The sequence below is a fragment of the Apteryx mantelli genome, chromosome 31 (assembly GCF_036417845.1).
Source record: "Apteryx mantelli isolate bAptMan1 chromosome 31, bAptMan1.hap1, whole genome shotgun sequence".
Taxonomy (NCBI): Eukaryota; Metazoa; Chordata; class Aves; order Apterygiformes; family Apterygidae; genus Apteryx; species Apteryx mantelli.
The window spans coordinates 2,043,949-2,069,536 of record NC_090008.1 but is presented as its reverse complement, the minus strand read 5'-3'; the positions used below and the strand labels follow the sequence as shown (position 1 = coordinate 2,069,536).

General features: G+C 51.9%; 2 protein-coding genes across 7 annotated transcripts; one reads left to right on the top strand and one right to left on the bottom strand.

The window, feature by feature from the left end:
* The first annotated feature begins 96 nt into the window (after positions 1 to 96).
* Positions 97 to 3,782, top strand: NUDT17 (nudix hydrolase 17). Of its 3 annotated transcripts, none has more exons than XM_067313551.1 (8): positions 97 to 182; positions 922 to 1,044; positions 1,131 to 1,317; positions 1,433 to 1,458; positions 1,579 to 1,671; positions 1,808 to 1,906; positions 1,977 to 2,113; positions 3,391 to 3,782. In XM_067313551.1, the coding sequence occupies exons 1-8, from the start codon at positions 111 to 113 to the stop codon at positions 3,443 to 3,445; spliced, it is 792 nt and encodes a 263-aa protein (XP_067169652.1). In that variant the 5' UTR covers positions 97 to 110; the 3' UTR covers positions 3,446 to 3,782. The 3 variants fall into 3 exon arrangements, with proteins under 3 accessions (XP_067169652.1, XP_067169650.1, XP_067169651.1); XM_067313549.1 differs by having other exon boundaries at positions 2,556 to 3,782; XM_067313550.1 differs by lacking the exon at positions 3,391 to 3,782 and adding an exon at positions 2,207 to 2,419.
* Positions 2,855 to 25,373, bottom strand: PIAS3 (protein inhibitor of activated STAT 3). Of its 4 annotated transcripts, none has more exons than XM_067313546.1 (15): positions 25,341 to 25,370; positions 23,689 to 23,746; positions 19,183 to 19,648; positions 15,227 to 15,311; positions 14,397 to 14,447; positions 11,819 to 11,909; positions 10,142 to 10,276; positions 9,938 to 10,043; positions 9,512 to 9,585; positions 8,852 to 9,012; positions 8,249 to 8,385; positions 7,641 to 7,812; positions 7,128 to 7,261; positions 5,911 to 5,948; positions 2,855 to 5,028 (listed from the first exon to the last, which is right to left on the bottom strand). In XM_067313546.1, the coding sequence occupies exons 2-15, from the start codon at positions 23,701 to 23,703 to the stop codon at positions 4,759 to 4,761; spliced, it is 1,935 nt and encodes a 644-aa protein (XP_067169647.1). In that variant the 5' UTR covers positions 23,704 to 23,746; positions 25,341 to 25,370; the 3' UTR covers positions 2,855 to 4,758. The 4 variants fall into 4 exon arrangements, with proteins under 4 accessions (XP_067169647.1, XP_067169648.1, XP_067169646.1 ...); XM_067313547.1 differs by lacking the exon at positions 25,341 to 25,370 and adding an exon at positions 24,250 to 24,326; XM_067313545.1 differs by lacking the exon at positions 23,689 to 23,746 and having other exon boundaries at positions 25,341 to 25,373.
* Positions 25,374 to 25,588: the final 215 nt, after the last annotated feature.

Sequence of the window (25,588 nt, the reverse complement as noted above, 5' to 3'; positions counted from 1 at the left end):
CGGCGCAGCGCGGGCGGCGGCCGGCAGGGGCCGCTGTCGTCGCGCCGGGGCCGGGCCCCGCCCCCCGCCCGGGCCCCGCCCCCAGCGAGGCCCCGCCCCTCGGAGCGCTCATGGCGGGGCTCGCGCACGTCCTCGTGCACGTGCGGCGCGGGGGGGTGGAGGTGCCCGCGCGGTTCGGCCAGGTACCCGGGGGGGGGGGGGGGAGCGTGCAAGGGAGGGTGTGCAAGGGGGGGGGCGAGGGAGGGGCGTGCAAGGGGGGGGAAGTGCAAGGGAGGAGCCTGCAAGGGGGTGGGGGCATGCAAGGGGTGGGGGGAGCGTGCGGAGGGGCGCGTGTGCAAGGGAGGGGCGTGCAAAGGGGGGGGAGCATGCAAGGGAACGGGGAAGGGTGCAGGGCCGGGGTGTGCAAAGGAGTGGGGGGGGGGTGCGAGGAAAGGGCCTGCGAGGGAAGAGGAAAGTGCAAGGGAGGGGTGTGCAACGGGCGGGGGCGTGCAACGGGTCGGGGCATGCAAAGGAACAGGGACCTATGCAAGGGGTGGGGGGAGTGTGCAAGGGAGGGGCGTGCAACGGGTTGGGGTGTGCAAGGGAACGGGGACCTATGCAAGGGGTGGGGGGGGAGTGTGCAAGGGAGGGGCGTGCAACAGGTCAGGGCGTGCAAGGGAACGGGGACCTATGCAAGGGGTGGGGGGGGAGTGTGCAAGGGAGGAGGGGGTGCCGGTGTGTGAGCGTGCAAGGGGGCTGGCAGTGTGTGTGCAAGGCAGGAGAGTGGCGTGCACATAGGGCAGAGGGAGCCGTGTGCGCGTGCATTGCACGCTGCTAGGCGTGCACGGCGTGGGTTATTTTGGGGGGGGGGTGCAGCGCACGCGCAGGGCTCCCAGCGCGTCTGGCTCCCGCGCAGCCACTCACCCCGGCGCGTCCCCGCAGAGCGTCACCGGCGCCTTCTGCCCCGCGCACGAGGACGCGGCGGTGGTGAGCTGCGGCCTGGAGTGCGGCCGCTTCATCCTCTCCGACGCCGCCTTCCCCGGCTCCACCGAAACCATCCTCAAGGTGGGTCGGGGGAACCTGGGGCGGCGGCGGCGTTGGCGTTGTTCCTCCGCGCGCCGCCCCGTCCCACCGGCCCCGTGTCCCCGCAGAGACCCCCCTTCTGCCCCGCCAAGCTCCTGGGGCAGCAGCCAGCGGCCTCCGTCCCCGCCGGGGCGCCGGGGGACCGCGGGGTGGCCGCCGCGGTGGCCGTGCTGCTGCAGGCCAGCACCCGCCGCGTCCTGCTCACCCGCCGCGCCGCCACCCTCGCCGTCTTCCCCAACGTCTGGGTGCCGCCCGGTGAGCGGGGAAAGTTTCGGGGCGAGGGGGTCCCTCCCCGGCCTCGGCCCGGCCGTCTCCCCGCGGCGGGCAGGATGCGTGCCGCAGGGTCCTGAGCCGCTCTCCCTCCTCGCAGGTGGGCACGTGGAGCCGGGTGAAGAGGTGAGACCCCGGGGACAACGCGGGGACAACTCTGCCTCCGGCCGGGAAAGACTGGAGCAAGGATTTGGGGCACCCTGGGGTGCTCGGCCCTGCCCTGAGCACCCTTCTCCTTGGCCGTAGCTGCTGGACGTGGGGCTGCGGGAGCTGGAGGAGGAGACGGGCCTGCGCCTGGAAGCCGGCACCTTCTCCTGGAGGATGCTCGGCCTCTGGGAGGTAACAGCCTGCTCGCCCGGGGGGTGCTCAGCGCCGCTGTCCCGCCCGGCCGGAGCCGAGCAGCCCCCGGGTCCCCTCCGCCACCCCGAGGCCGTTCGCACCCCATCGTGCTGCCGTGTCCGTCTGTCCCCCGCAGTCCGTCTACCCGCCCATGCTGAGCCGGGGGCCGCCGCGGCGCCACCACGTCGTCTCCTACCTGCTGCTCCTCTCCGCCGAGAGCCACGAGCGGCTGCAGGTGAGTCCGGCGCGGGGGCCGGGCGCCGGGGCGCGCGTTGCCCCGGCTGAGCGCCGCCCTCGGCTCGCAGGCCAGGATGCGCCCCGACGAGCGCGAGGTGAGCGCCTACGCCTGGCTGGACCCCCCCGTGCTGGAGCACATCGCCGCCGCGGAGGACGGAGCCGAGGGCGCGGGAGCCGTCCCCAGCACCCTGCCCGCCACGCTCAGGTAAGGACGCGCACGGGGAGAGAGAGGGATGGAAACCTCCTCCGGCTGCGGGGAAGCCCCGGCCGCCCCATCCGCCCCGGCTTTCCCTCGCAGCATCACAGAGCTGTGCCGCGGCTCGGCCCGCGCCGCCGAGGTCCCTACCGCCACCTTGCTGAACACGGCGCCGGCGGAAGGGGAGGACGTCGAGCGGGTCAGCACCGGCACCAAGTTCGCCCTTCGGCTCTGGCTGGAGGCGGTCGGGCCCTAGGGAGGTGTCGGGCCGTTCCACTTGCTGTGGGGAGAGGAATAAAGTTGCTTCTCGCTGGGTGCCGGGTTGTTTCCCTGCCCACGCCGGGCACATCTGGCTGCTCCTTGGAGCCGCGGCTGTGGGAAAAGCAGAGCGGAGAGGTTAGGGGACGCGGTGGAGGCGAGCTGGGTTGTTCCCTCCCTCTCCCCCCTGCAGCTGGGCTCGGACGGCAAAACCGGCCCCGCTATTCCCTATCAGCCTCGTGCCCGTCACCTTTTCCGGCTGGGGAAGCCGGGAAGGAAGGGTGCAGGGAGCGCCTGCTATCGAAGCGCCCTCGGTCCAAATGCCAAATCCTCCCCGCTCCCCCGGGATTGCAGAGCACATCCAGGCACTTAATCCCAGAGCTCCAAGAGCAGAAGCAACACCGGTCGGGCTCGCACCCCTCCAAAAACCGAGGCGGACGAGCACGGCTGCGCCCACGCAACGAAAGCGAGGCCAAAGCACAAAGAAGCAGCTCCTCGGGATTTATGACTTTATTGCATTGAAATATTTACTGCGGTTATGATACAAGAAGTAGGGAACGGTCCAAGCAGAATACTGCGTGCTGCTCCCCCATCCCTCCCCACCGGCATGGAAAGGCGCTTTGCTTTAACGCTCAGTAATGGAGCGGTTTAAAATAAAAAAAGTGCTAAAAATTGCTACATGTGATACCCTTCCCCGCTCCGGCCCAGCCTTGCCTTGGAGCCACGACACCCACGCACCGCGTGCCGCAGAAATGGGGAGATGCGTGCGGCAGCGGGGATCGGGCACAGCCCCCGTCGGGGCAGGACACTCGCAAAGCGGCAGGTACAGCGCGGTAAAGGTTACAAACTAAAGTGTACGTTTAAATACATAAATAATTTGTGCAATGGGCGAAGCCTTGTCCCCGGCGGAGACAACGCAACCTTCATTTAGTCCTCACGTAGGTAGAGAAAGAGGGAAGTCTTTGGAGTTTTATATGTACAAAAAGCTGCAACTGAAAATATAGATTATCTATTTGTTCTCTGTACAGGTCTGTATTGGAAATATTTAAAAGGAGGAAAACAAATCTACATTTTTTTTTTTAAATACATCATAATTACAATTGAGACGGCACCGAGCCCAGTGTCACTAGAGAGGGACAGACAGAAGGCAACAGCGTGGCTGGGGCACCTGTAACGTCTCCTCCTGCCCCTCGCGGCTCTGTCCCGGTTACTGACCCTCCCCAAATCCGCCAAGTCCCGGCGGGAGCCCGAAGGTGAAGCCGCAGCCGGGGATGCGGCTGGTCCTACGGGGCCGGGGCAGTTTCCTTCGTGGGTCGCTCACCTGACGAGCGTTCAGCACATCTCCTGGCACGCGGCCCCGCTTGGGTCTGCTCTCTCCCCCCCTGCACCTTGTTCCATTAAAAATAACGAGTAATTTGCAGTCAGGGCTTGGGAAGCAGTTTTTGGGGAGGTCAGACCTTCCCCCCTCTAAGGGCAGACGAGTGTCTATCAGGAGTGACACCGGTGGAGAAGGTCCTGCCTGGGGACAGGGCTCGGATGAGCTCCGTGGTCCCTTTCAGGCCTCTGGCTCTAGGATTAGAGCCGGATTTTGAGCCGGGGGGCAGCTGCCCCATCAGCCTGGGCTCCCCGCAGGGGCCCATCCGCTGGGAATACCGCCGTGGCATCTCCTGACCACCATGGTCAGGGCCTGGGCCGGCAAATGTCCACCCGCGCCCTGCGCGCTTGGGATCGAGGCCAAGAGCATCGCCACGGTCTGCCTGCCCCCTTCCCAGCCCTTCGCTGCCCCGGCGCCAGGCAGGAGCCCCCTTTCCTCCCAGGGAAGGCCGGGAAGCGAAGACAACCATCAAGGCAGGAACAGCCACAAGATCCCAGATCCAGCCTCACCGGCAAGCGAGGGGCCACGTGGGATTTGGGGCAGTTTGGGGAGGGAAAAGGGCAGGACACACCGCCCCGCTTCTGGCCACTGCTCCAGCGGGGAAGAGGGGGCAGCTGAATTATCATCAGCACTTCGATACCTGTACCAGACTCCTACATCGTATAAATGGTTTTAAAATACTTCTTAAAAGTCCAGGGGTTTGGTTAACCCTCGGAAACAGGCGCTCCTCAGCCCCCATCCCAGCGTGCTCAGGAGCGCGTGCGTGCGCAGATACAGCCGCAGGACACGTCCTTCCTAACGTAGGTAGACTGGAAACCACCAGCACAAGGCCTGGGGGCACTGGCTACCTGGGGGAAACTGCCTCAAATCAAGAGAGGAGAGACACAACCGAACGGTTAGCAGTCAGGTCCTTCCAGTCCCAGACAGGGAAACCAGTCCTAAAGCAGCCACTGGAAACCTGCCCTCGTCTCCCCTCCCTGGCAGAGGGATTAACAGCCACCAGCGTGGGCTGGGCGCGGGGTTAGTCCAGCGAAATGATGTCTGGCCTGCAGCCCGGGAGCGCTGCGGTGCTACTTATAGTCCCGTTGTGCCCGTGGCTCTCTCGCAGCGCGCTGGTGGAGACGATGCTGCTGATGCGGCTGCCGGCGGGGCTGACGGCGCTGGGAGATCCTGCCATCACAGGGGCCAGGGGATTCATGCTCATGAAGTGGCTGGACGTGCCTCTGTACTGCAAGAAATGGCTGAGCGTATCCTGCTCATCCAGGGAGGTGATCACGGAAGGGCTGTAATGCTGCCAAAGCAAAGGAAAGCCCTTATCAGATCAGGTATCCAAACGGCCCCGGCCCCCAGTCCCGCGCAGCCCGTTCAGAGGTGCCCTTCGGAAAGGGGCACCTGCCCACACGGAGACAGCAGGTCTCTCGGGAACAACAACTGGTCTCCACGAGGAGGAGAGGTTGAACAGGAATCATTCACAGAGCTCAATGCTCCCCAAGCCCTGGATAAATGTACCAGTTTACCAAGACTGACCTTGAACCATCAACACCCACTGCTCCCTGTCAGCTCAACCCAGGACAAGCTTGGGCTTCGGAGGTGAGAACGGCACAGGAGAGACATGCAGCAGCAGCAAGAAACACAGCCCAGCACAGAGAAAGAAGAAGGAGCCTACAGTAACCACCCTGAAAGCCACATGATGTGCGTGGATCCGTAGCGAGCTCTACATCTACACACAACCAGATGCCGGACAGGACAAATCAACTGTCAGCGACCACCACCGCATACCTCCGCTTTCTACCATCGCTCTCCTAAGCCAGGCTGCATGTCTGGGTGGATTCGGCCTCAGAGAAGCAAAGTATTTCCACCTCTGAGCCCTAGGTAATTCTGAATTTGCAACAGTAAGGGCAGACTTAAGAAAGCAGATACTGCAAAGGAAGAGAGGTGCTGGGAAGAGGGGCAAGAGTCCAGGGTTCTTGCAGACACTACGTATCTCCCTGGGGTGCCAGGCGGTGCCTGTGGAACCGCAAAGCTGGCACCCCCACCGTCGTCCTAGAACAGTGCTGGTAGAGGAAGAGGATGGAAGAAGAGGAAGGTTGGCTGAGGGAAGAAGGATGTATTTGCCAGACTGCAGGTTTGGCAGAGAGAAACGAAAAACAAAAACGAAACCAAAAAAACTTACCTGGTTTTCACTTTGAAGGAAGGAAAACAAATCCAGACCTAGAAAAATAAAAAGGGGAAAAATAAATCTCTTGATGGCAAATGAGCTTCTGGCAGGAAGGGGAGCCAAACTGTGCTAGCACAGAGTCAAACAGATGGATTCAGGCTGCTTCCAAGCACTAGATACCACGATATCGTCAACTCCAACTCAAACAGAAACTCCAGCTCGATTTCTACAATCCCTCTGTAACTCATCACATGGCCTCGGAAATGAAACAGCACAGGACGGGCTAAACTTCGCTTCTCGAACTCTGGAGACGTAGCGGAGCCTGGCACTAAGAGCAAGTTCCAGCAAAGCTCAGCAAACCACAAGGGGCTGCGTCAGCACAGTCCTGACCGGGCTGGTGATACCACAACCTTTCAAACTACTCCTTAAAGCTGCATAAGGGTGCTGACCAAATTAACTCCATCGGACAGTAACCGTGCAAACATCAGATCAGGCAAGAGGGATGGGCGAACTCTACACAGGACTGGGAACTAGTATTTCCAAGTCTCTACTGCTGACCTGACAGGTGGACTCTCTCCGGATAGCAGTCGCCTCTGCGATGCATAAACGACTCTTGTAAAACACATGAAGATCCCCAGACCAGTGCATTTTTAAACAATGGTTTTCTATTTCCCCTCCAACTGGGAAGGGAGAGTGTGCTACTCTCATAGTCACGGACATGAGCTGCTCTTTTCTCCTCCAGGGTTAGGACATACAGCCTGTATCACACCTTGCCTACCAGGACGACAAGAGCCCACAAAAGGAAGTCACAGCCTTATTTCCTCGGTGGCTCTGGAACACACAACCACTACCAGCCAAAACCTCGACTGTTCTTACCTGTGATCTGTAGCTAACAACCAGATTTCAAGTTATTCTGTCAGTCAAGATCTCACCTGCAGGTCCCCAAAGAAATCTCTCGGGAGTCATGCCCCAGGAATGAGGTACTCTAGTTTCCTTCTTCCTACTTCTGTGTTGGGCCAGTGAACTCTGCCATTCAAAAATACTTGCTCTGATCTGCAACGGCTACCAGGCCAAGAGAGGCTACGTGTCTGAGCAAACCAAGGGCCTCTGTAGCTCAGTTCACACACAGCAGAAGAGGAAGCCAGGGCACCGGCTGTCACAGCCAACTTCTTAGTCTGGTAAACTGGTACAATTGTGCATATCTGAAAGCTGCTGCCAGAGGTCCTTGTTACCTTGAAGCTCTGATGGCACCTGGTATGAAGGATGGTAATCAGGAATGGGGAGGTTGGAGAGATAGTCACTGCCAGGAGCTGCCATGGGAGGACTTCGAAGCACAGAAGACAGCTGGTGATCAAGACTTAACACCCTGAAACAGAATGAAGATCTGATGAACTTCTAAAAGCAAAATGGCACGCTGAAGCCAGAATTCCTCAGCTGTTATTATACTTTAAGGAACAAGCAAAAGAAACTCTGATACTACCATGCCCACAGCAGAAACAACCGCTCCCACTTCCCTCGCCACACAGTCAGAGATGCGTCACCTCGCCTCGGCCAGGTTCATGGGGGCAGGTGGGGGAAAGCAGCAGCAGTGCTTTCCAGGGACAGATCAGAGGACCCAAGCAGACTCCCACCTGGTTACTACGATGGCAGCAGCATACAAGGAAGGAAGGAAGGAAGCAAAGAGCAGGAAACAAAACAAAACAGAGCCCAGCGAGGGGGTGGGTTGAGCTCCTGTGTTGCCTTACCCCTTGGGCCCGGCCGCTGCCGGAAGAGCCATGCTGGAGATCGGGCACTGCTTCTTGGCAGGCGGCTCCTCCTCATCCGACGAGCTGTCCAGAGTGAGATCAATAACCTCCACTTTCTTTTTGCCCTCAGAGGAGCTCTTGCCCTCAGAGCTCACAGTGTAAAGGGAGCTGGCTGCAGAGGAAAGCGAGCAACAAGCTGCAGTTGGCCAAGATGGAAACAGGGCAAACCACCACCACCCATACAAGCACTACAACCCTGGGATACACCGTGTGCAAGGACTTCCAGACAGCTTGTACCAAACCCAGTCCCAGAACAGAAGCATCATCCAGAACAGAAGTATCATGCTCACACTAATAGATAGGCCTCCATTTCAATGGCCCACCTAGAATTAATGCTGCAGTTTCAGGAGAACGTGGATTTTTCTTTTTTTCTAGCATGCACTGCACAGCAATCTGCTAAGTGCCTGTCATGCTCCTGGTATTTTAATGTGATCCTAAATATTGGCTCCCAGGTGGGACCTGAAACACTTCAAAACCTCTCTGTAAAAGTTGCTTTGGTAAAACAAGACTTCCAAAAGAAAGAGACTTGGTGACTGTGACTCCCATACCCTCGATCCCACTGAACGCAGATGTCTGGCACACCTCCTGGTTCTCCTTCTTTGGCTTCATGGGGCACCAGGAGCCATCCTCCATGAACTGTATCTCATCACAGTCTGTGCAGGAGTTCAGAATTTCCATGAACAACCTGCCAGGTGAGAGAACAAGCTGGGGAGAGCAAACACTACAAGGACACATGCATATATGCATGCGCATGGACAGCACAAATGACGCAGGACTGACAGGGATGGGTTAAAGGAGTACAGAGAATTACAGTTCTAAAATCCAGTCCATGCCAGTATCACCTGAAAGCCCAGCTTTATGATGGGCTGTTCAACGTACATAGCAGGGCTCCGTTCAAACCTCAGTACGCAGGTTCCCTCATTACAGCCTCTACAGAGACTGCCAGCAAGGAAGCCAAGATTTTGACAAAGGCTTCTTGTTCTTTAGGGAAATCTCTCCAAATTGGCATCAAAGCAGTTTAGGGAATGAAAAATCAGATTTTAAGTTATTCAAGGCTGTAACTCATCTATTTATGCTAGCATTAGAGGATTAACCTTAAAAGAAAAACATTAACAAGGTTAAAGAACGTATACAGAGCCTGCTCAGCTCACCCATCAATTATCAGGTTGTCGTAGGGGGCTTTCTTATCACACACAGGACAAGTCCACGTGGGTTTCTTCTCATTCATTTGAAGATAGAGGGCTGCATCAAAGCACTGGAGGTGGGTGCATGTAATGGCTCGGCAGGGCACAATCAGCCTCATCTTACCCAGCTGAGAGGCAAGAAAAAGAAACGAACTCAATTCCGTACAAACTGCCTCTCGTGGCACAAAGTACAGCCAATGGTCATGTTTATTCCCTTTTCTCCCCCATCCATCCCTCTGGTATGTTTAGCAAGGCATTAACTTAAATGTCAGTGGAGAATTCACATGCAAGAGAAAACGAAGCTTGCCTGAGTTTTTTGTTTGTTTGTTTTTATAACTCGCTTCCAACTCAAGTATATGCTAATGGTGAAGGTGTAAGACACTGATGAGGTCAACAGAAGGCATTCAGCAAGGCAGTTTAGGCCAACAATCTCAGTTATTTTCTGAGCATGACAGAAAGCAGTTCTGCTTTTATTTAGGAATCAAAGCTGACTTTTTAACAGAAGCAGAGCAGCAGCAGCATTAGCTCTGATCTTGCTCCAAAGTGTTCCTAGGCAAAGATAAGGTAAGCAGGAATGTGTTCACACAGGCCTGTCCAAGAAGAACAAACAAAAACGCAGAAACCTACTGGACACATGAGGGAAACTCGTAAGCTTGTTGTAGCTATCTCACTGTCAGGATCAGCCGTCAGTTTTTCTTTGACTGAAAGAAGAGGAGGGGAAGAAAGGTCTCCTGTTAACATCCTCCTTCTCTTACATGCATAAATATTTACAGATATAATTTATAGTTTGCATCATGATGCTTATTATCCAAATTACAGACAGGTAATGTTTATGATAGCAGACCTTATACATATATATATAGGTTTCAGCTTTGTTCAATTACATCACTGTAAAAATCCATAATCTTTTCAGTCCTTTCCCTCCAATCACATTCCCACATATGGGACTCAGCAGGTGTGAATGGGCTTGCAACAAGGGATACGCACAGGGTCCCACACTGCCTTCACCTGCAAATTCAGACCTACACCTACACATTCGCGACAGGTACTTACTCAGGGCTCGTGAATGGTCTGGATTTCGGATGCCCTTGGCTCTCAGCTTCTGCAGCAGCGTTACCGAAGTGAGCTGCTTCACCAGGTAAACTGACAGAGAGTAGTTCTGTTGAAAAGAAGTTGACACTGTTCAGACTTGGAAGATGCACTAGAAGGGACAGGAGTCTCCTGGATTTGCACAGCTTGATGCTGCACCTCGCTCACCCTGCCGAACTCTGAGGACCAGTTCACTACGATCGTGTTCGGGACAGTCGCCGAAAGTCGCGCCAACGGAGTGATATTGACAGGACGGCTTGGTCGTTTCGGCTCTGCACCGTTTTTTGTGGGTGGGAGATAACCCTGCAAAGAGAGAAAGATTACCTGACATGAAATAAATTCCCTCTGAGGGGTAAGGCCCTATACGATAATCTGTAAAGCCAGTCTCTTCATGGCACCTTGTACCTCAAGGCATTTCATGTCATACCCTAGAGCCTTTAAGGGAAACGGGTGGAATTTCTTTAAAACCTCAGCCTCAGAGAAGTACATGATAATTCCTCAAGAAATGAAGAGTAAAGGTTCCCTCTAAAATCCTTATGCTGCCAAGCACACTGGAATCCCATCGCAGGCTTAACCTCTCTGCAAACACAGAACTGTCAGTACAGAATACGTTGTGCACAAATGGCATTGCGTTAAAATCCAAATCCTAGCCAGGGCGGGAGGGCTAAAAAAAATTACATCCCAAGACAAATCTCACATTGATCTCATCTTACTTCACTGCAACCACATTCCAACTTGATTAGAAACCTATCCCATTATTCAGCCCGAGAGAGCTTTTTCTGTAATTCAGAGAGATTTATACCACCTCCCTTTTAGCGCTAGTTTGTTCATCGCCCTCAGATAGACTGGGCAGCTTGACCTGAGACTCTGCCTCCACGGGCCAACTATTACTTTTAAACAGAAGTCAAACAAAAAAGGGTTCCCGCTGAGCTGGTTTAGTGTGCACAGCTCACACGAACAGCTTCTCCGTCGCAAATGACTCATCCAGCTGAATGCAAAAAAAATTATCTCGGAGCATAAGCTAGGGGGAAACTCTTTCGCCACCGAGCACCTCGCAGTCTCATACAGACTTCTCCCTTTCCACCCCATAAAGCCAGAAACAAACTCTCTTTTTTTAGCAGGCTCCTAATTGCCTCTGCTAAAAAAGGGACAGAACATTTGAGGCAAAAATGCAAATCTCTAAAAATATTAAGGGAGCGGCCCAGGCAGAGCAATAGAGGCCGTTCTGCAGGTTTGATTGCAAAGGGTGCCAGCCACGATGGCGCGAAGCCAGCGTGGGCCAACAGACGGGAAACTGGACTATGACTGTCAAGCCTCGAATATTCTTCCCAGGTGTGACACTGACTGACGCCAGGCAAGCTGCAGCGTCTTCTAGACTCTAAACTCTCTGGGGCAAGGACTGTTTCTTATTATATTTTTACGCGTTACCCAGCACAAAGGATCCCAACCTTGACTGGAGCATCTAGGTCCTCCTGTAATACAGTAAACTAAAGGTAGTGCCATTATTCCACTAATCTTAGATTTTACTCTGTATTTTTATTATCAAGCTTCTTGTAAGCAGAGGCACGCCAAAAACCTAGAGAGATTCTGCGGGTTAAAAGTCAGGTCAAAAATTTGTGTGTTCCTCTACTTAAGCACCACTCTGCCCAAGTCAAAGAGCAGCTTTCACCCCCAATCCACAAGCCGGTAACATGAAATCAGCTTTACATGCTAACCGCGCCATTTCTTCAAGTCAGTTCTTAATCTCTGGAAAATACATCCCCACTAAACTTATTGGGAGCCGTTGCTGTGTCCAAGGGCAGATTTTAGATTACAGCATATTAACAAGAAATAAGATTTACTCACAGGCAGGGGACAGAGTTTTCCATTGACCTTGACAAATAAATTAGGAGGGAAGTAATCTTCTTGGGGACAGCTGGTTTCACACAAGCAGAACCTACGAAGCAGGAGGGAGAAACTGGCAAGTGAGTGATGACGCTCACAAAAACGGCAGCCAAACTTCTCTTTAGAAAGAGAAAGACATTTTCTCAGCAGAACAGATCAGCGGCTGGGAAGCACACGAGCAGACGAACAGTCCCGCACACATCTACAAACAGGCTTCAAACCCTATGCGCAGCAACGCTGCTACGAGGAACAAGTCGCAAAAACGCCAGCAACTTAAAACAATTGCTAGCATGCGCGCAGGGAAGCGTGCCCCAGGAAGGGCTAATTTTATTCAGCCCAGATGACGATCTACGCTCTCCAGAATCACAATTTCAAAGTCAAATTGTATTCTCTGGCTTGACATCATTCCAAAAAATGACACAAACCGAGCTCCGGGTGGGCAAGCATTAAGGATGGCTACCTTGGGCACCATTCAGGGAGACCGGGGACTGCAGCGTACAAAATTCCCGTACAAGCAGCGGCTGCAAAGGACGCTTTGCACCGGATGGTTTCTGCCCTTCAACGCAGCGACGGGCGCGTTCAGGTGCTACTTCACCTACAAATTCCACAGCACTTCAAGATGAAAGGAACCACACACGTTCAAGTCACCTACCACAATTTACGAGCACCTGAGGAATTAAAAATATGCTTGCCCAAAAGTAAATCTTGCCATAGGACAGACTAGTTACTGCTTAGCGACACGTTCAAAACTCATCTGCCATCACTTAATATCTTACAGTTGCCTTCCTCAGGCATAAAGATGTCAGCACCAGCAAGCCACGATGGGCTCTCGTTCAAATCCTGATCCCGTTTAATCGGATGATCGTGTGCTCGACTTCGTTTCAAAGGAGGGTGCTGTGCCAGAGGGACGACTCCCCACGCAGAAACCACAGTCCTGCCATGTAGTCATGAGTCAGACTGTGACCTTGGCCGGCTTCTTCTTCGCTGCAAGATCAAGCCCTGGCACGTCACACCGCGGCAGAGCCACACCACCAATGTTCTAGATAAATAAATCCGATCTTTTTGTTTTCTAACCTCTCTCTGCTTGCCAAACAAAACAAAGAACAAAATTGGGGATTAATCTTCTCTTTTCTTTCTTGCACGGGAATACGAGAACACTGCCTATGCAGAAGCAAATCAGCAGCTGGGCTGAGCGAGAAGAAATGATCCCACCATCATTTTTAACTCCTGCGCTAAAGTTTGCTGAATACGGGTTATTTCTTCAGGTGAATGGATGCATTCTGGACATCCCAGGAGACACACGTAAGCTTCCAGTATAACACTGGCGGACTATTTTGTAAACTCTGCTTCTTCCTCAGTGTTCAAAACATGGTACGGGATGTACACACTGAAACTGGTCCTTCAAAAACACACATGGTGTTTTGCTGCATTACAGAAGAGACACTTCCAAGGATCCATCTCCTGATTCATTTCAGGAAACAGGATGCCCTCATGCTTCACTCTACCAGCTCCGTGCGCAAGAGTGGAACAGATGGACACAGCAGGAAAACTGAGACCGCAAAGTCTCAAATCAGAGAGACAGTGTCACAGAATAGAGGTTAATATTGAACGCCTTCTTGAAATCCAACATGCTCTCTTTTGAATTAAATCAAAAGCCTTTGGTTTCAAATTACCACTTTTCTTCAGGCTTTCAGTTAGCGTAACTAAAGCCCTAAACTCCTCATTATGGTCAAAGCACTTTCTTCTAAGAGTAGAGCAATGATTCTCTGTCTCTTTGCCAAGTTCAAACCCCTGATAATAAAATTTAACATATTTAAACTGTGCCAGGAGTTGAATGTTGGGCAAGAGTCCCCTCAGTCCCTGTTCAGTAGCGTAGGACAGTGCTGCTAAGCGCTTAAATAGCCACCCCAGCGCTGACTGCAAGAATCAGTGGATAAACTGTGAAGCACTTTCAAGTATTTTTCTACTCAAGCACACAATCTCCAACATATCTTGCATTTTTGTAAGCAATAACTAGGCGCACATTAAAAAATGTTCAGGTTTTCAGGTAGTTTCTGCCTCTTACTCTGCCTTTTGCAATGATCCTGCAAAAAGGTAAATATTTGGAATGGAAAATAGAAAGAAGTGAGCTCTACATAAACACGCAGAGCTCTGAGGAAGGTTCAGTTCTACCGTAATTAAATTTGACAAAACTCCCAGGCAAGTCCATGACAACTTGTGCCAGTAAAGCGCTGCACAGAGCAGTGAGAGAGAAGACGACGGAAGCACTCAGCCTCGCTGGAGTTCGGGGGGACCATACTGGTTTGGTGTTTCACAACAAGGCCATCGGAGGATGAAACCGCAGAGGATCACTCTCACAGAGACACCGATGTTCACAATACAGCAACGAACGCTGTAGATTCTTCCAAGCTCTTTAACATGCAATTTCAAACCAGATCAAATGCTAAAAGCATGATTCACCAAAAAGGACCATCAATGCACTGCTCCGAGAAGAGAACTTAATGCAGTCATCAAAAAGACATACAGACATGGGTCTTACCTTAATTGTACCTGTATAGTGTAATCGCATTTGGCACCTGGTAAGATATCTCTGCAACAGAAAAGAAGGTCTTAAGACTGTTGGCGGTGCTCAACAGGAAAGTTACAGCTATAACAGCAAAAAATTCCATCGTTATACTGATATATGCTGGATATATTATGAATAAAACCAGTGCAGCTGAACTGTAAAAGCTACCATCTGGTTTTTGTAACCTGTTCTAACTAGCACACAAAATTCCCAGACAAGGACATAAAGTAAAAGCCTACGAAACAGAAGAGAAAGCACAGTGGAAGAGAAGAGAAAATAAATTCCAGAGTCTCTCACTACTGTTGAATTTTAAGAAAATAATGTCAGCTATAGTCTTGCCAATGCAAACAAACTATTGTGTTTGTAGGCACAGGTGGAGGGTAGCTCTAAATTTTGGTATGAACCAGCAAGCTTTTATCCCAGTTACCATACTTTGTCTCTTAAGCACAATAATCCCGCTCTGCAGGCTTCAATCAGGTCCTTAACAGCTGTAAGCAGAACAGCACTGCTGACACCAAGAAACTCTGCGTTTTTACACTGGCCAAACAACTGACTCGGCATTTTATTCTCATGCTGCACTGGAGCAGAGAAATGTGAAGTGTGTTAGATTCAGTTCCTCCTCCTATTCCAACTGTACCTGACCTCCTCATCTGCCAGGCTCGCTCACCCAAACTCTGCCAATTTTTCCTCCTGCCTCCACTCTCCGTTCTGCCAGTACTGCAGGGGAAGAACACGAAGCCAGCAGGGAAGCCACATGCGACACGCATCCTCCAGAGAGGCACCACGCGCGCTGCTTCACTTACCGGGAAGTGAGGATCTGCTGAACTTGCTGAGGGGTTAGAGCAAAGGTGAAGTGAGCTTCTTCAAACCGTTGACTGTTCGTTGATGCTGAGGAAGAGAATTTAAGACAAAGTAAACCAATCATCATTAAGTCTTTCTTGCATCTAGACACCCATGTCTTATTTTAAGTGAAGGGCAGTATCCACCAAAAGCAGAAGGCAATCCATGGCCAAAATTCCCATGGGGTTTAGATGAGCAAGATTTGCAGTCCATAGTTTATAAGCGATTCCTTGCACTTCCAGGCAAGGACCCTCCAAGACCTTCACCATGTACCAAGCCTTACGTCACTCTTTCAGGGTAGACATTTACCGTTTCCATCATTTTACATACAAGGAAAACTGAGGCGTGGAAAATATTAAGTAGCTCATTCAGAGCTGCGCAGAACAATAATTACAAGGAATTTGGGAAACTTGTCCTCTCGCTCTCCTGTGACTAAACCAGCCTCCTGAGTACGCAAAGAGCAACAGGGTGGACAGCACTTCCCAGGGATCAGCGAACAGGTTGAGAAGAGCCTGTGATCAAATACGGAGCTAAGGGAATGCCAGAGGTCATGAGCTGCCCTAGAAATTTATAGTAATTACTGTGGTTGTAGAATAAGTACGCCTGCCGAACAGTAATCAGGTGGTGTCATTCTCTCCTCAGGCACATGGACGGAGTCACAGCTAATTTAGAAAAAAAAACAGCTACGCACTTCATTAGAAATAAACACCCAAGCAGAAACCCACATAATGGGAGAAGCAAGGATTCTTAGCAAGCGTTAACGATGAGCACAGTAAAAGTGTCTGGTACAACGCGCACATAAAAACAAACCAGTATTACCAGGGTTTCCCTCTCTCTTGCCCTGACCTTAAACAAGGCACTTCTTTTGCGCCTCAGTTTCTCCATCTGTAAAACGGGGAGCTGTCTGCCTCCCTCACAAGAACTATGAACTAATTAACTTTTGCAAAGCATCGGCTTCCTAGGATGAAGAACACTGAAGCTGTAAGCTAATTTAGTTTGCAAAGAGCCGATCTTGTGGGCAATTTCTGCACTCGTTTCTCCTCCTACCCCGAGCAACAGCAACTCCCACAGGCGCTATCGAGGACGCGGAGCATCTCTGGGATGAGGCAAAACAAAGCAGCGCGCGCTTATCACAGCGGCACGCGCACGCACCGCGGCCGGCAGGTGAGCGGCTGATGCAAATCTCACGTTTCGCTGCTTTATGGACTCCAGCCTAGGGCCTGGGCCATCCTACAACACAGAGCGCTCCAGCATCCCATCTGGAAATATTCGTGACGGCTCGGTCACAGCGTGATTATCGGAGGCTACGACAGACCTGCGGAGGAGAACGTTAGCTCTGCTCGCTTTGCCACCTGCCTTCGGAGAGGAATACCCTTCTGCCGGCCTCCCCGACAAGCACGGTCAACCTCCTGCCAGAGCGGATTCCTCAGCGGGGCGAGGGGTTTGCTTCTCCAGTCTCCTGCGGTTCGGGAATGTGAGGAATGTGAGGCCTGCAAGAGAGGAAGCTTCCTGGCAGATGACCTGCCAGATCCTCTGCAGGCCTCCAGCAGCAACGGCCTAGCGGCACTCGCAGAAGGAACCGGAGAAATTTGGAGGGATTTTGACCATCTTAGGACTTGCTGCCTGAGCCTTTCGCACCTCGACCGCAAAATGAAATCCTGATTCTGTTCCAAACAGCGCCCGTGTAAAGCCACTGAACATCAAAATGGCATAATGGCAATAATCAATCCGACATCAAAATGGCAATATCTACTTTTCTTTGGTTATTGGTTATAAATGGAGGCGGCAGAGAAAAATTTTCCCCATTTTATAACCAACTTATAACCAATGCTATTGCTCAGATAGCAGCCACCATCTAACTCAGAGAGAAACAGAAACTTCTCCAAGATTCATCATTAACACAGCTAGAGGGCTGATGTAATAAGGGAAGTGGAAAAGAGTCATAGCTCAAATATTTGGTAGTTACAGCAAAAAGAAAGAGTGAATGGACTGAGAGACATTATCGTTAATCCCTGTGCCACTGCCTTTACCATACCATCAACCTAACCGCACCTCTGCTTTCATTCTTCCTTCCCACATACGTATTATTTTCAGGCATTTTTATGACGTTGCAGCCTCCCTATCTGGACACCTGACAACTGCAACCAATTGCCACAAATAATTAAAATAAGAAAAAACAGGAGGTGATGCTCGCAAAGCTTAAGGGAGAAGAGGGAGAGATGCAACCCACAGAAGCCAAAAATAAAAGAAAAAAAATCTGTGATCCTCGAATACATTACATAAGAAATGTTTCCAGTTCAAGCACCAACATATAAGGAAGGAAGTTTTATCCGGGGAGAGAGTTTTTTGGCACAGAGAAAAAAAATGATTTCTTTTGCAACATGAGTATCCCATTTCAGGGAAGAGGCTTAACCACAGGTTGTCGGAGAGATTTAACAAAGCCAAACCTAAGAATATGCAATCTTTAACAAAACAGTAACAAAACCAACCAGAAAAAAAAGTCAGTGGGTTCTGGTCGCACTACAGACATACTTATCTCCACTTTTTCAAACATTACTATGTTTATGTGAAAGAAAAACAACCCTGAATCCAAGCTAAAACCATTTAAAAGGCATAAGATGGGTGGATCTCGTTTGAAGAGGCCAGAAAGCCTCAACCTAAAATAAAAATACAGTCAGCACAAGACTATTCCAGGCTTCTACAAGACAAGGCTATTCTAGTTGTTTTCTTAAGCTTGAACTCTTACTTCTCCCACCAATTCCATCTGGCTGCAAAAGTCTTGCCAAGTCCCTTGACTAAATCAGGTAGCGCCTCGGCACGTGTAGGGCCTACGAGAGGCTCGACTAACCTGCAAGCCGCAAATGGAAAGAACAGCAAACGTGCAGTAGGGCACTAAATTCCCCGTGGCCTTAAGGGTTTTCCCTTTTTCCATACCCCTCTTCCGCTCTCATTCAAGACCTGCCTGCTTCCTGCCCGTTTTTGGGCTGTCTCGTCAATGCGGACGAGAATTTCTCGTATTTGCAACCTGCAAGCAGGACTGTAATACATGAAACAGCTCATTAATCCTATATATTGGAGGGATTTATGACTCTGTTTTCGTTAATAATTAAGGCAGAATTAGACTTAAAGGTGCCAGAGAATTTTTAAGAGGCTGTTTCGCTCTGAGACCTGGTGACATCAGTTGTTTGCAAAAATAACAAACCTCTTTTCACAATTAACACTCCTGGCATTCGCTAATTTGTTCCGAAAGGAAATCCATGCCAATTTAACCAGGTTTTTACTCTCTCAGGATTAGCACCCATATGCTGACATATCACAGAATAGGGAAAGCTTCACAGTTCAGACTCTGAAAAGAAAGCTTCGGGTTCCCAAAACGGCTCTTACCAGGTGAAAACAGTAAACAACCCCAAACTTTAGGCTCAATATACACTTAACAGAAAAAGGAAACGTGTCAGCTGAGAGAAACACCCTTTTTCATGCAAATAAATTTGGAACGAGACTGAAAAGCAACTAAAAGCTTCCATTTCTGGCAGCCTATGCCAAATCCGTTGCAGTCACCAGTCCAACTGTTATTTCAACTGTATTGTCACATGCCAACGCGAGGAGAGACCCAGGCCCCCCCGCAGTCAGCGTTACACCAGTCCCTGCACTCCTCGCCCTCTCCGACAAGGCTTGCACGCGCCGAGCTTTGCAATTTGTACACCCGCAAACTGGAAGCCTTCCACCGAAACCCCACTTCCATCTGGGCATCGCTCTTTTGGATCCAAGCTGATGAACAAGCAACCTGGCAAGCTCGTCTTACTGTTGCTCATGTCACTCCTATTCTGTTGAAATAGTTTTAGGGACGCTCAAATCAATGTACCTGAGTAAACAAAAGGAGCCTCCGAAAACCAAGAGGACCGAGCAGCTTCGAACGTACCTAACGTGGTAGGTTTTATCAGCTCGTCATAAATGTCGTAGAAGGGCAGCCTCTTCATCTTGACATCCGGGTGGACCGGGTGGATGGGGGGCGATAAGTGCTGAACGTCCGTCTCGTGTTTGGGTCCCAGCATAGGCACCGGAGGCAGCATAGCTGCCGGCACCGCGCTCGCCGCCGAGCCATGCTCGTAGGGCAAATGACACACCGTGCCCTGAGTCAGCGCGGTGGCAGAGGGCAGCTGCCCTGCCTGAATGTGGAGCATTGACAAGTCTGAAGGGGTAAAGATCTTCCTCGGGAACCTCCGCCGGTACAGTTCTTTAATTTTCATCTGAACAGCCGGGCTGCAGCCAGATTTAAGCAGCTGTAATGCCTTTGTGAGCAGTTCGTGCTTCCTTCCACTCTTGTTCCTTCCAGCAAAGCCCAAGAGAACTTGTAATTCTGATACCCTAAAGCTCATAACCATGTGCTGCAAGAAAACAAAACAAAGCCCATTACAATTGCTACTTGAACAGAGAGAACCCAAAAACAAGCTACGGGTTCACTAAAGAAGATGCTAGGCAGAGGCCTTAAAAGAGGCACTGTCAAATTTGAAGTTCCCCTACCCGTGTCATTTAATAACTTGTCAGCAGCAGAATCGTAAACATTTAGTTTTGTTTTTACTTTCAGATGCTTTGCTCGGGTCTCGAAACGCAAAGGTTGCATTTACTTCCTGTTTCAAATCAATGTTCAAATCAAGCAGCACCTACTGCTTTGCAGTTTCTAATATTCAACAGACGGTTAAATTACCTTCCCTTCAAGCAAATGCCGGCAATTTCATTTAGGGTCATTCCTCATTTAAACTAAAGCCTTTGTATCTCTCCGGAAATTTAAAAGGGTTTAACACTCTCATTTTAAGGCCTCTTCAGACTGGCTTAGAGCGGCCGAGCCCACAGCATGACCGCGTGTGTTTTCATCTGTTGCTTTTATTCTTTAATTCAAAAGTACTACTTAGGAATGTCCATTTCTGGCCCAGTGTTTCTCTAAGGAAACGCATCCGACATCAAATCTGAAACCAGACTTCAGGGTTAGTCAGACGGGCTGCAATTAAGCAAAAATGTACATTAAGTATCACCTCTGCACCTAGGCTGGCATTATTTAATCAACCTGCCTCTTTAATGACAGTCTCTCCAACAGCAACTCGCTAATTCTCACGACAGGTCCAACAAGCCCAACAGGGTTACTTGGAAAGGATGCGCAAAAAGTAGAAGATACAGAATTATTCCCATTTCCCATGAGGAAAAATAAAAAGGGTCACAGAGACCTCTCCACAGTCCCGCAAGGAAAGTTGGTAGCAGACCCAGAAACTCAGCTCAAATCTCACAGCCACACTCCAGGAACTTTGTCACAAAACCATCGTTCCCCCGGATTCTTAATATGGCTTCAAAATTACTTATTTACGCAGATATTCCCATGGGATGACTGATAATGCTATGAAAGCACATATATATATACTTATGCATCTATGTTTGTATATATTTTAGCGTAACGTAACACCTTTTTCTCTCACATAAGTAAAAATTAGAATCGGACCAAACCAGAGGCCAATGCAATTACACTTATTCTTTTTAACACACGCACGTACTTGCGAAGGGAGACTAAGGACAAGCAAACTTTCGCCTCCGAATCAATGAACGACCCAAAATTGCCAAGCGATGGCCTGTATGAATAGCGGGTCGATGCCTATCCCGAAGCAGAGGCATGCCCCCTTCGCATCAAGAGCGACACTAGTCCGCTAACAGCTTCAGAAGACATATCTACACTATGCACTGAAAGGCATCGACCCTAGAAGATATTGTCGAATTCCACAAAAATATTGAATAAATTTCTGATAGCTGACGGGTTAAACCGGAAATCTAGTAACTTCCAGCACTCTCCCTTTTCCATAAGAAAGGGCGCACAGAGTTTCAACGCCACCCTGCATCTGGAAAGACGTTTCCCTTTAGGCACCCAAAATGCAACTGATTCAACAATGGCAGAATTGTTCTCAAATTAGTAACAATTTTGCAGGGTTTAAATCCGCATGGGTTGTTTCAGTTTCACAGAGAGGCCTTCTCCTCTGCGCTTCATCATCAAACTGCGATGGAGCACTAGAGGGCAGAGGGGGAAGGCTGGATTTTGATATTCCAGAAACGCAAAAAAACTGCATTCGTTTCAATAAAAGGAACGTAAAAAACAAAGCTGAAACATCTTCGTTTTAAAAGAAGGAATATTCTGTATTTGGGTTGATTTACAAACCAAACAGAGCAGAGAGTATTCATTTGAGAATAGGTGACGGTAACATCTCGACTCTACATCTTACAGGCCATATTTTCTAGAGTAACTTATAATTACGGAACGAGGCGAGTGCACAGCCCACCTCCGTAACCTACAGGTCAAGTTTATTAAATAGCTAGCTGATTCTGCTTTATGTGCCAAGAGGGTCCAAGGCAGTTTAACAAGTCTTATTAGGATCACTTTACCCACCGCCAAAAAAGCGGCGTCTCGGGAGGGCAACGTGACAGATGTTCCGCTTCCCAGTGGGGAAAGAAAGGGAAGTATTTGGTAAGGCTATCAAAGCAAACTCCGTCGTTACAAAAAGCGCCAGGTGCTCTCCGATGCAAAACAGATGCAGCATCAGATGAAGGTCTCATGTAGAAAAACATACGTCAGACACTGTAGCTTGCACGGGATTTGTCCGTTACTTTTGCCGGGTGACACGTTCAAGAGAAGAATGATTTAAACAATATTGTAATTTCCTTTTTTCCCCTTTACAGAGCCAAGAGGACTTGTCAGAAGCAGGAAACCTCTGTCGTTTAAGAGGAAAAGCTCAGCTTGGGGACCCTCAACTTTGACAGTGACTGCTTTAAACACCTCAGAAAAAATACATTAAGGGTGCACATTTACCAAATATTCATCTTACAAACTCCCTCCCATTTTGATAACAGTATCAAACACTTTGAATAATCATTTTATAGAAACTGACCTCTTCCCACACCCTTTACCCTAACAGGCGCTCCTACAAATCCTCTGGACCAAATCCTTCACCTCACAGGAGATTAGTGTAGCATGGCTCACCAGCACAAGATTCACGTTTAGCATTAAAAAACCACTTGTATCCATGACATAGGATGGCTGTGTCACCACCACTGCAGCAACTGTGGACTCTTATCTACACCTGAAGCCTCTCCGATTACTGCTCAAAGTCGCAGAGCAGTGGAAAAACTCTCTTATTGCCATATGAGATCAGAATCGAAAGCTCCCGGAGGGCACCTGAGGCTTGTTAGCGACTGGATCCACAGAAGACTTGAATCCAGGCTGAAGAGCTTGACTGTATCGTTGTTGAACAACAAAAATCTACGAACCAAAAGCAGCGTTTCTCTTTCCAGGGGAGTCAGCGTTTGGCCTTTTAAATAAAGGAAGGTGTCTAAGCCAACTACAGACTTTATAAGGAGAAATCATTCCATTTTCAACTGGCTCGTCTTGCTTTTACAATGAGACACAGATGGTAAAAATCTTAAACAAACTCCTGGCTAGTAAACTAGACAGGGGGTTCGGGGAGATGGACAAGGGAATTCAGTTGCCGGAAGGGAGCACAGATTTAAAAATAAACTGAAGAGAGCCTTGGATATTGCTAGGCTCTAGAGAAAAGGCTGAAGTCTGGAAGACCACTGGAGGATCTCAGAGGTGGGTCAAACCTCAGAGAATGCAAACGTGTGCGCTAAGCTACATCTCTCCTTAAAATGCAATTCCTCTGCAGCGATTTATCTGCAGAGGGAACGGAGTGGGAAATGCCAAGGACATTACAGCCACTTTGCCCTCTGCACGTCGCACTCTGCTTTGCCGTTTGCTAGCTGTGCCCCCAAACTGGAGGATTACGCATGTGCTATTTTATAGTCCGTGCGAGCAGCCACACTGAGGGCAGCGGCACCGTTTGCACGCATCCTGCTGAACGCAGCGGTGGGTCAAGGCGGGACCAGGGCCTGTGTCGCTGCATTCATTCACCTGAGCCTGGAGCCGTGCGTCTTTTTGCCATTAACACCTCGTCTGGAACGCTGGGAAACGGCACAAATAAAAAGCATTTCTGGAGCTCACATTCTGCACCGTTCCAATTCACCCAATTTCAATTATCGGATCCAATTTCTCCATAAATACTGTTAACATTTTGACACTCGATAGGGCTCCCATTGTAGCCACGCTTAAGTCGCACAGAGTTTTAGGGGAGGGAGAAGGATCACACCATAAAGCAATATCAAAATTTGGACAGGCCACCGCTGGAAAGATTACAGACAAATACTAGCTCCAGAGAATTATGTTCGTGCTGTGGCTGGCTGCCAAAAAGGTGCCAGTTCCCAAATGTCTTACTATTCCCAGCAGAGGGAAGGGGGCAGGACTCTTAGGCCACTTCAGCCAGCTAAGATCTATATTCCAGCCTGTGGGAAAAAATATTAAACGCCAACAAGGACACAAATCAGCTTCGGAATTAGTTACCAGGGGCAATTTCATAGTCCACAGTCTGGTGGGCAAAGGTGGTTACACACTCTGACTCCTAAAAACGAGAAAAAGAGAGTGGAGGGAGATGAAACCCCATCCAGCCGTGAGCACTGGTGCAGCACTACCATGTTACACGCTCTCCGCTCCCTCCTCCCCTACGAACCCCCGGGAGCATCTCGCAGCTCCCCGGCCCGCTACACCGGCTCCTCGCCCCGAAACCTGCCTCGAGCTTCACCCCCTCTCCTGCCTACTGGTTATTTGCTGCGCTTTCCGCACTCCCCTACCTCCTCCGAGGCTCTGAACCGCTCCGTTTCTCAGCTCTCCCTTCCTTTCAGGTTTCTACTTCTTTTCTCCGAGCCTCCGTTGCCCCCCAAAATCTTCCAGCCCCCCCCTTTTGCAAACAGCGCGGGAGGTCGCTGCCGGATTCAGCAGCCGCCGCTCCGACATCCAAAATCCGACCCCCTTCCTACGTGCCCCTCGCCCGGGCGGTCTCCGCGCCTCCCTCCCCCGCAGCCCCCCGCCGCCCCGGCCCCCAGCCCGCGTGGGGCTGCCCCGGACCTCGCCGCTCGGCCCCACGGTTTCCTCGTCCGTCCATCCATCCGTCTGTCTGTCCGTCCGCCCCAGGCGCCTCTTTCCCCCGGCGCTGCCTGCTCTCCCTTGGCTCCCCCTTGGACCCCCACGGCTGAGCCCTCTGCCCCCCTCGCCCTGCTGCCCCACAGCCCAGCACGTCGCCCCCTGAAATCCCACCCCAGAGCCCCCAGCCCCACGCACTGCCTGAGCCCCACGGCTGGGGCGAACCCAGCATCCGACCCTCGCTCTGCCAGCCCCACTGCCCCCCTGGTCCTGCCCCACGGACCCCCAGCTCCTGCCCTACGGACCCTAGTCCTGCCTCCTAGTCCTGCCCCACAGCCCACAGCCCTGCCCCACGGTCCCCTGGTCCTGCCTCCTAGTCCTGCCCCACAGCCCACAGCCCTGCCCCACGGTCCCCTGGTCCTGCCCCACAGCTCCCAATCTTGCCCCACGGTCCCCTGTTCCTGCCCCACAGCCCCAAGTTCCTGTCCCTGTTCCTGCCCCACAGCCCCCCTGGTTCCTGCCCCACAAGCCCCCCGGTTCCTGCTCCCGGTTCCTGCCCCACAGGCCCCCTGGTTCCTGCCCCCGGTTCATGCCTCACAGCCCCCCTGCTCTTGCCACTCAGCCCTGCCCCACAGCCCCCCTGCTCCTGCCCCACAGCCCCCCTGCTCCTGCCCCACGGTCCCCCCCCTGCTCCTACTCTAGAGCCCCACAGTTCCTGCCCCACAGCCCCCCCTGCTCCTGCTACTCAGCCCAGCCCCACAGCCCCCCTGCTCCTGCCCCACAGTCCCCCCCTGCTCCTGCTCCAGAGCCCCACAGTTCCTGCCCCACAGACCTGCCCCACAGACCTGCCCCACAGACCCCCCTACTCCTGCTACTCAGCCCAGCCCCACAGCCCCCCTGCTCCTGCCCCACAGCCCCCCCCTGCTCCTGCCCCACAGCCCCCGGTTCCTGCCACTCAGCCCCGTCCCAGAGCCCCCGGTTGCCGCCCCACAGCCCCCCGGCCCCACACGGCCACCGCCGCCCGCAGCCCCTCACCGCCGCCCCGCAGCCCCCGGCCCGCGCCCCCCCCGCGGCACCTTCAGCTCCGCCGCCTCCGCCATCTTGGGACATGGCAGCCGCGCGCCAGGGACCGAGGCAAATTCCGCGCCCGGCCGCGGCCGCACGGGGAGGGCGGGGGGGGGGGGGGGGAAGGGAGCGTCGCGCAACTCCGCGCCGCCGCGCAGCCGCACCGCGCACCAGCCCTGGCCGGGGTGATGGGCACCGCTAACTAGTCCTGTATGGGGGGTGATGGGCACCGCTAACTAGTCCTGTATGGGGGTGATGG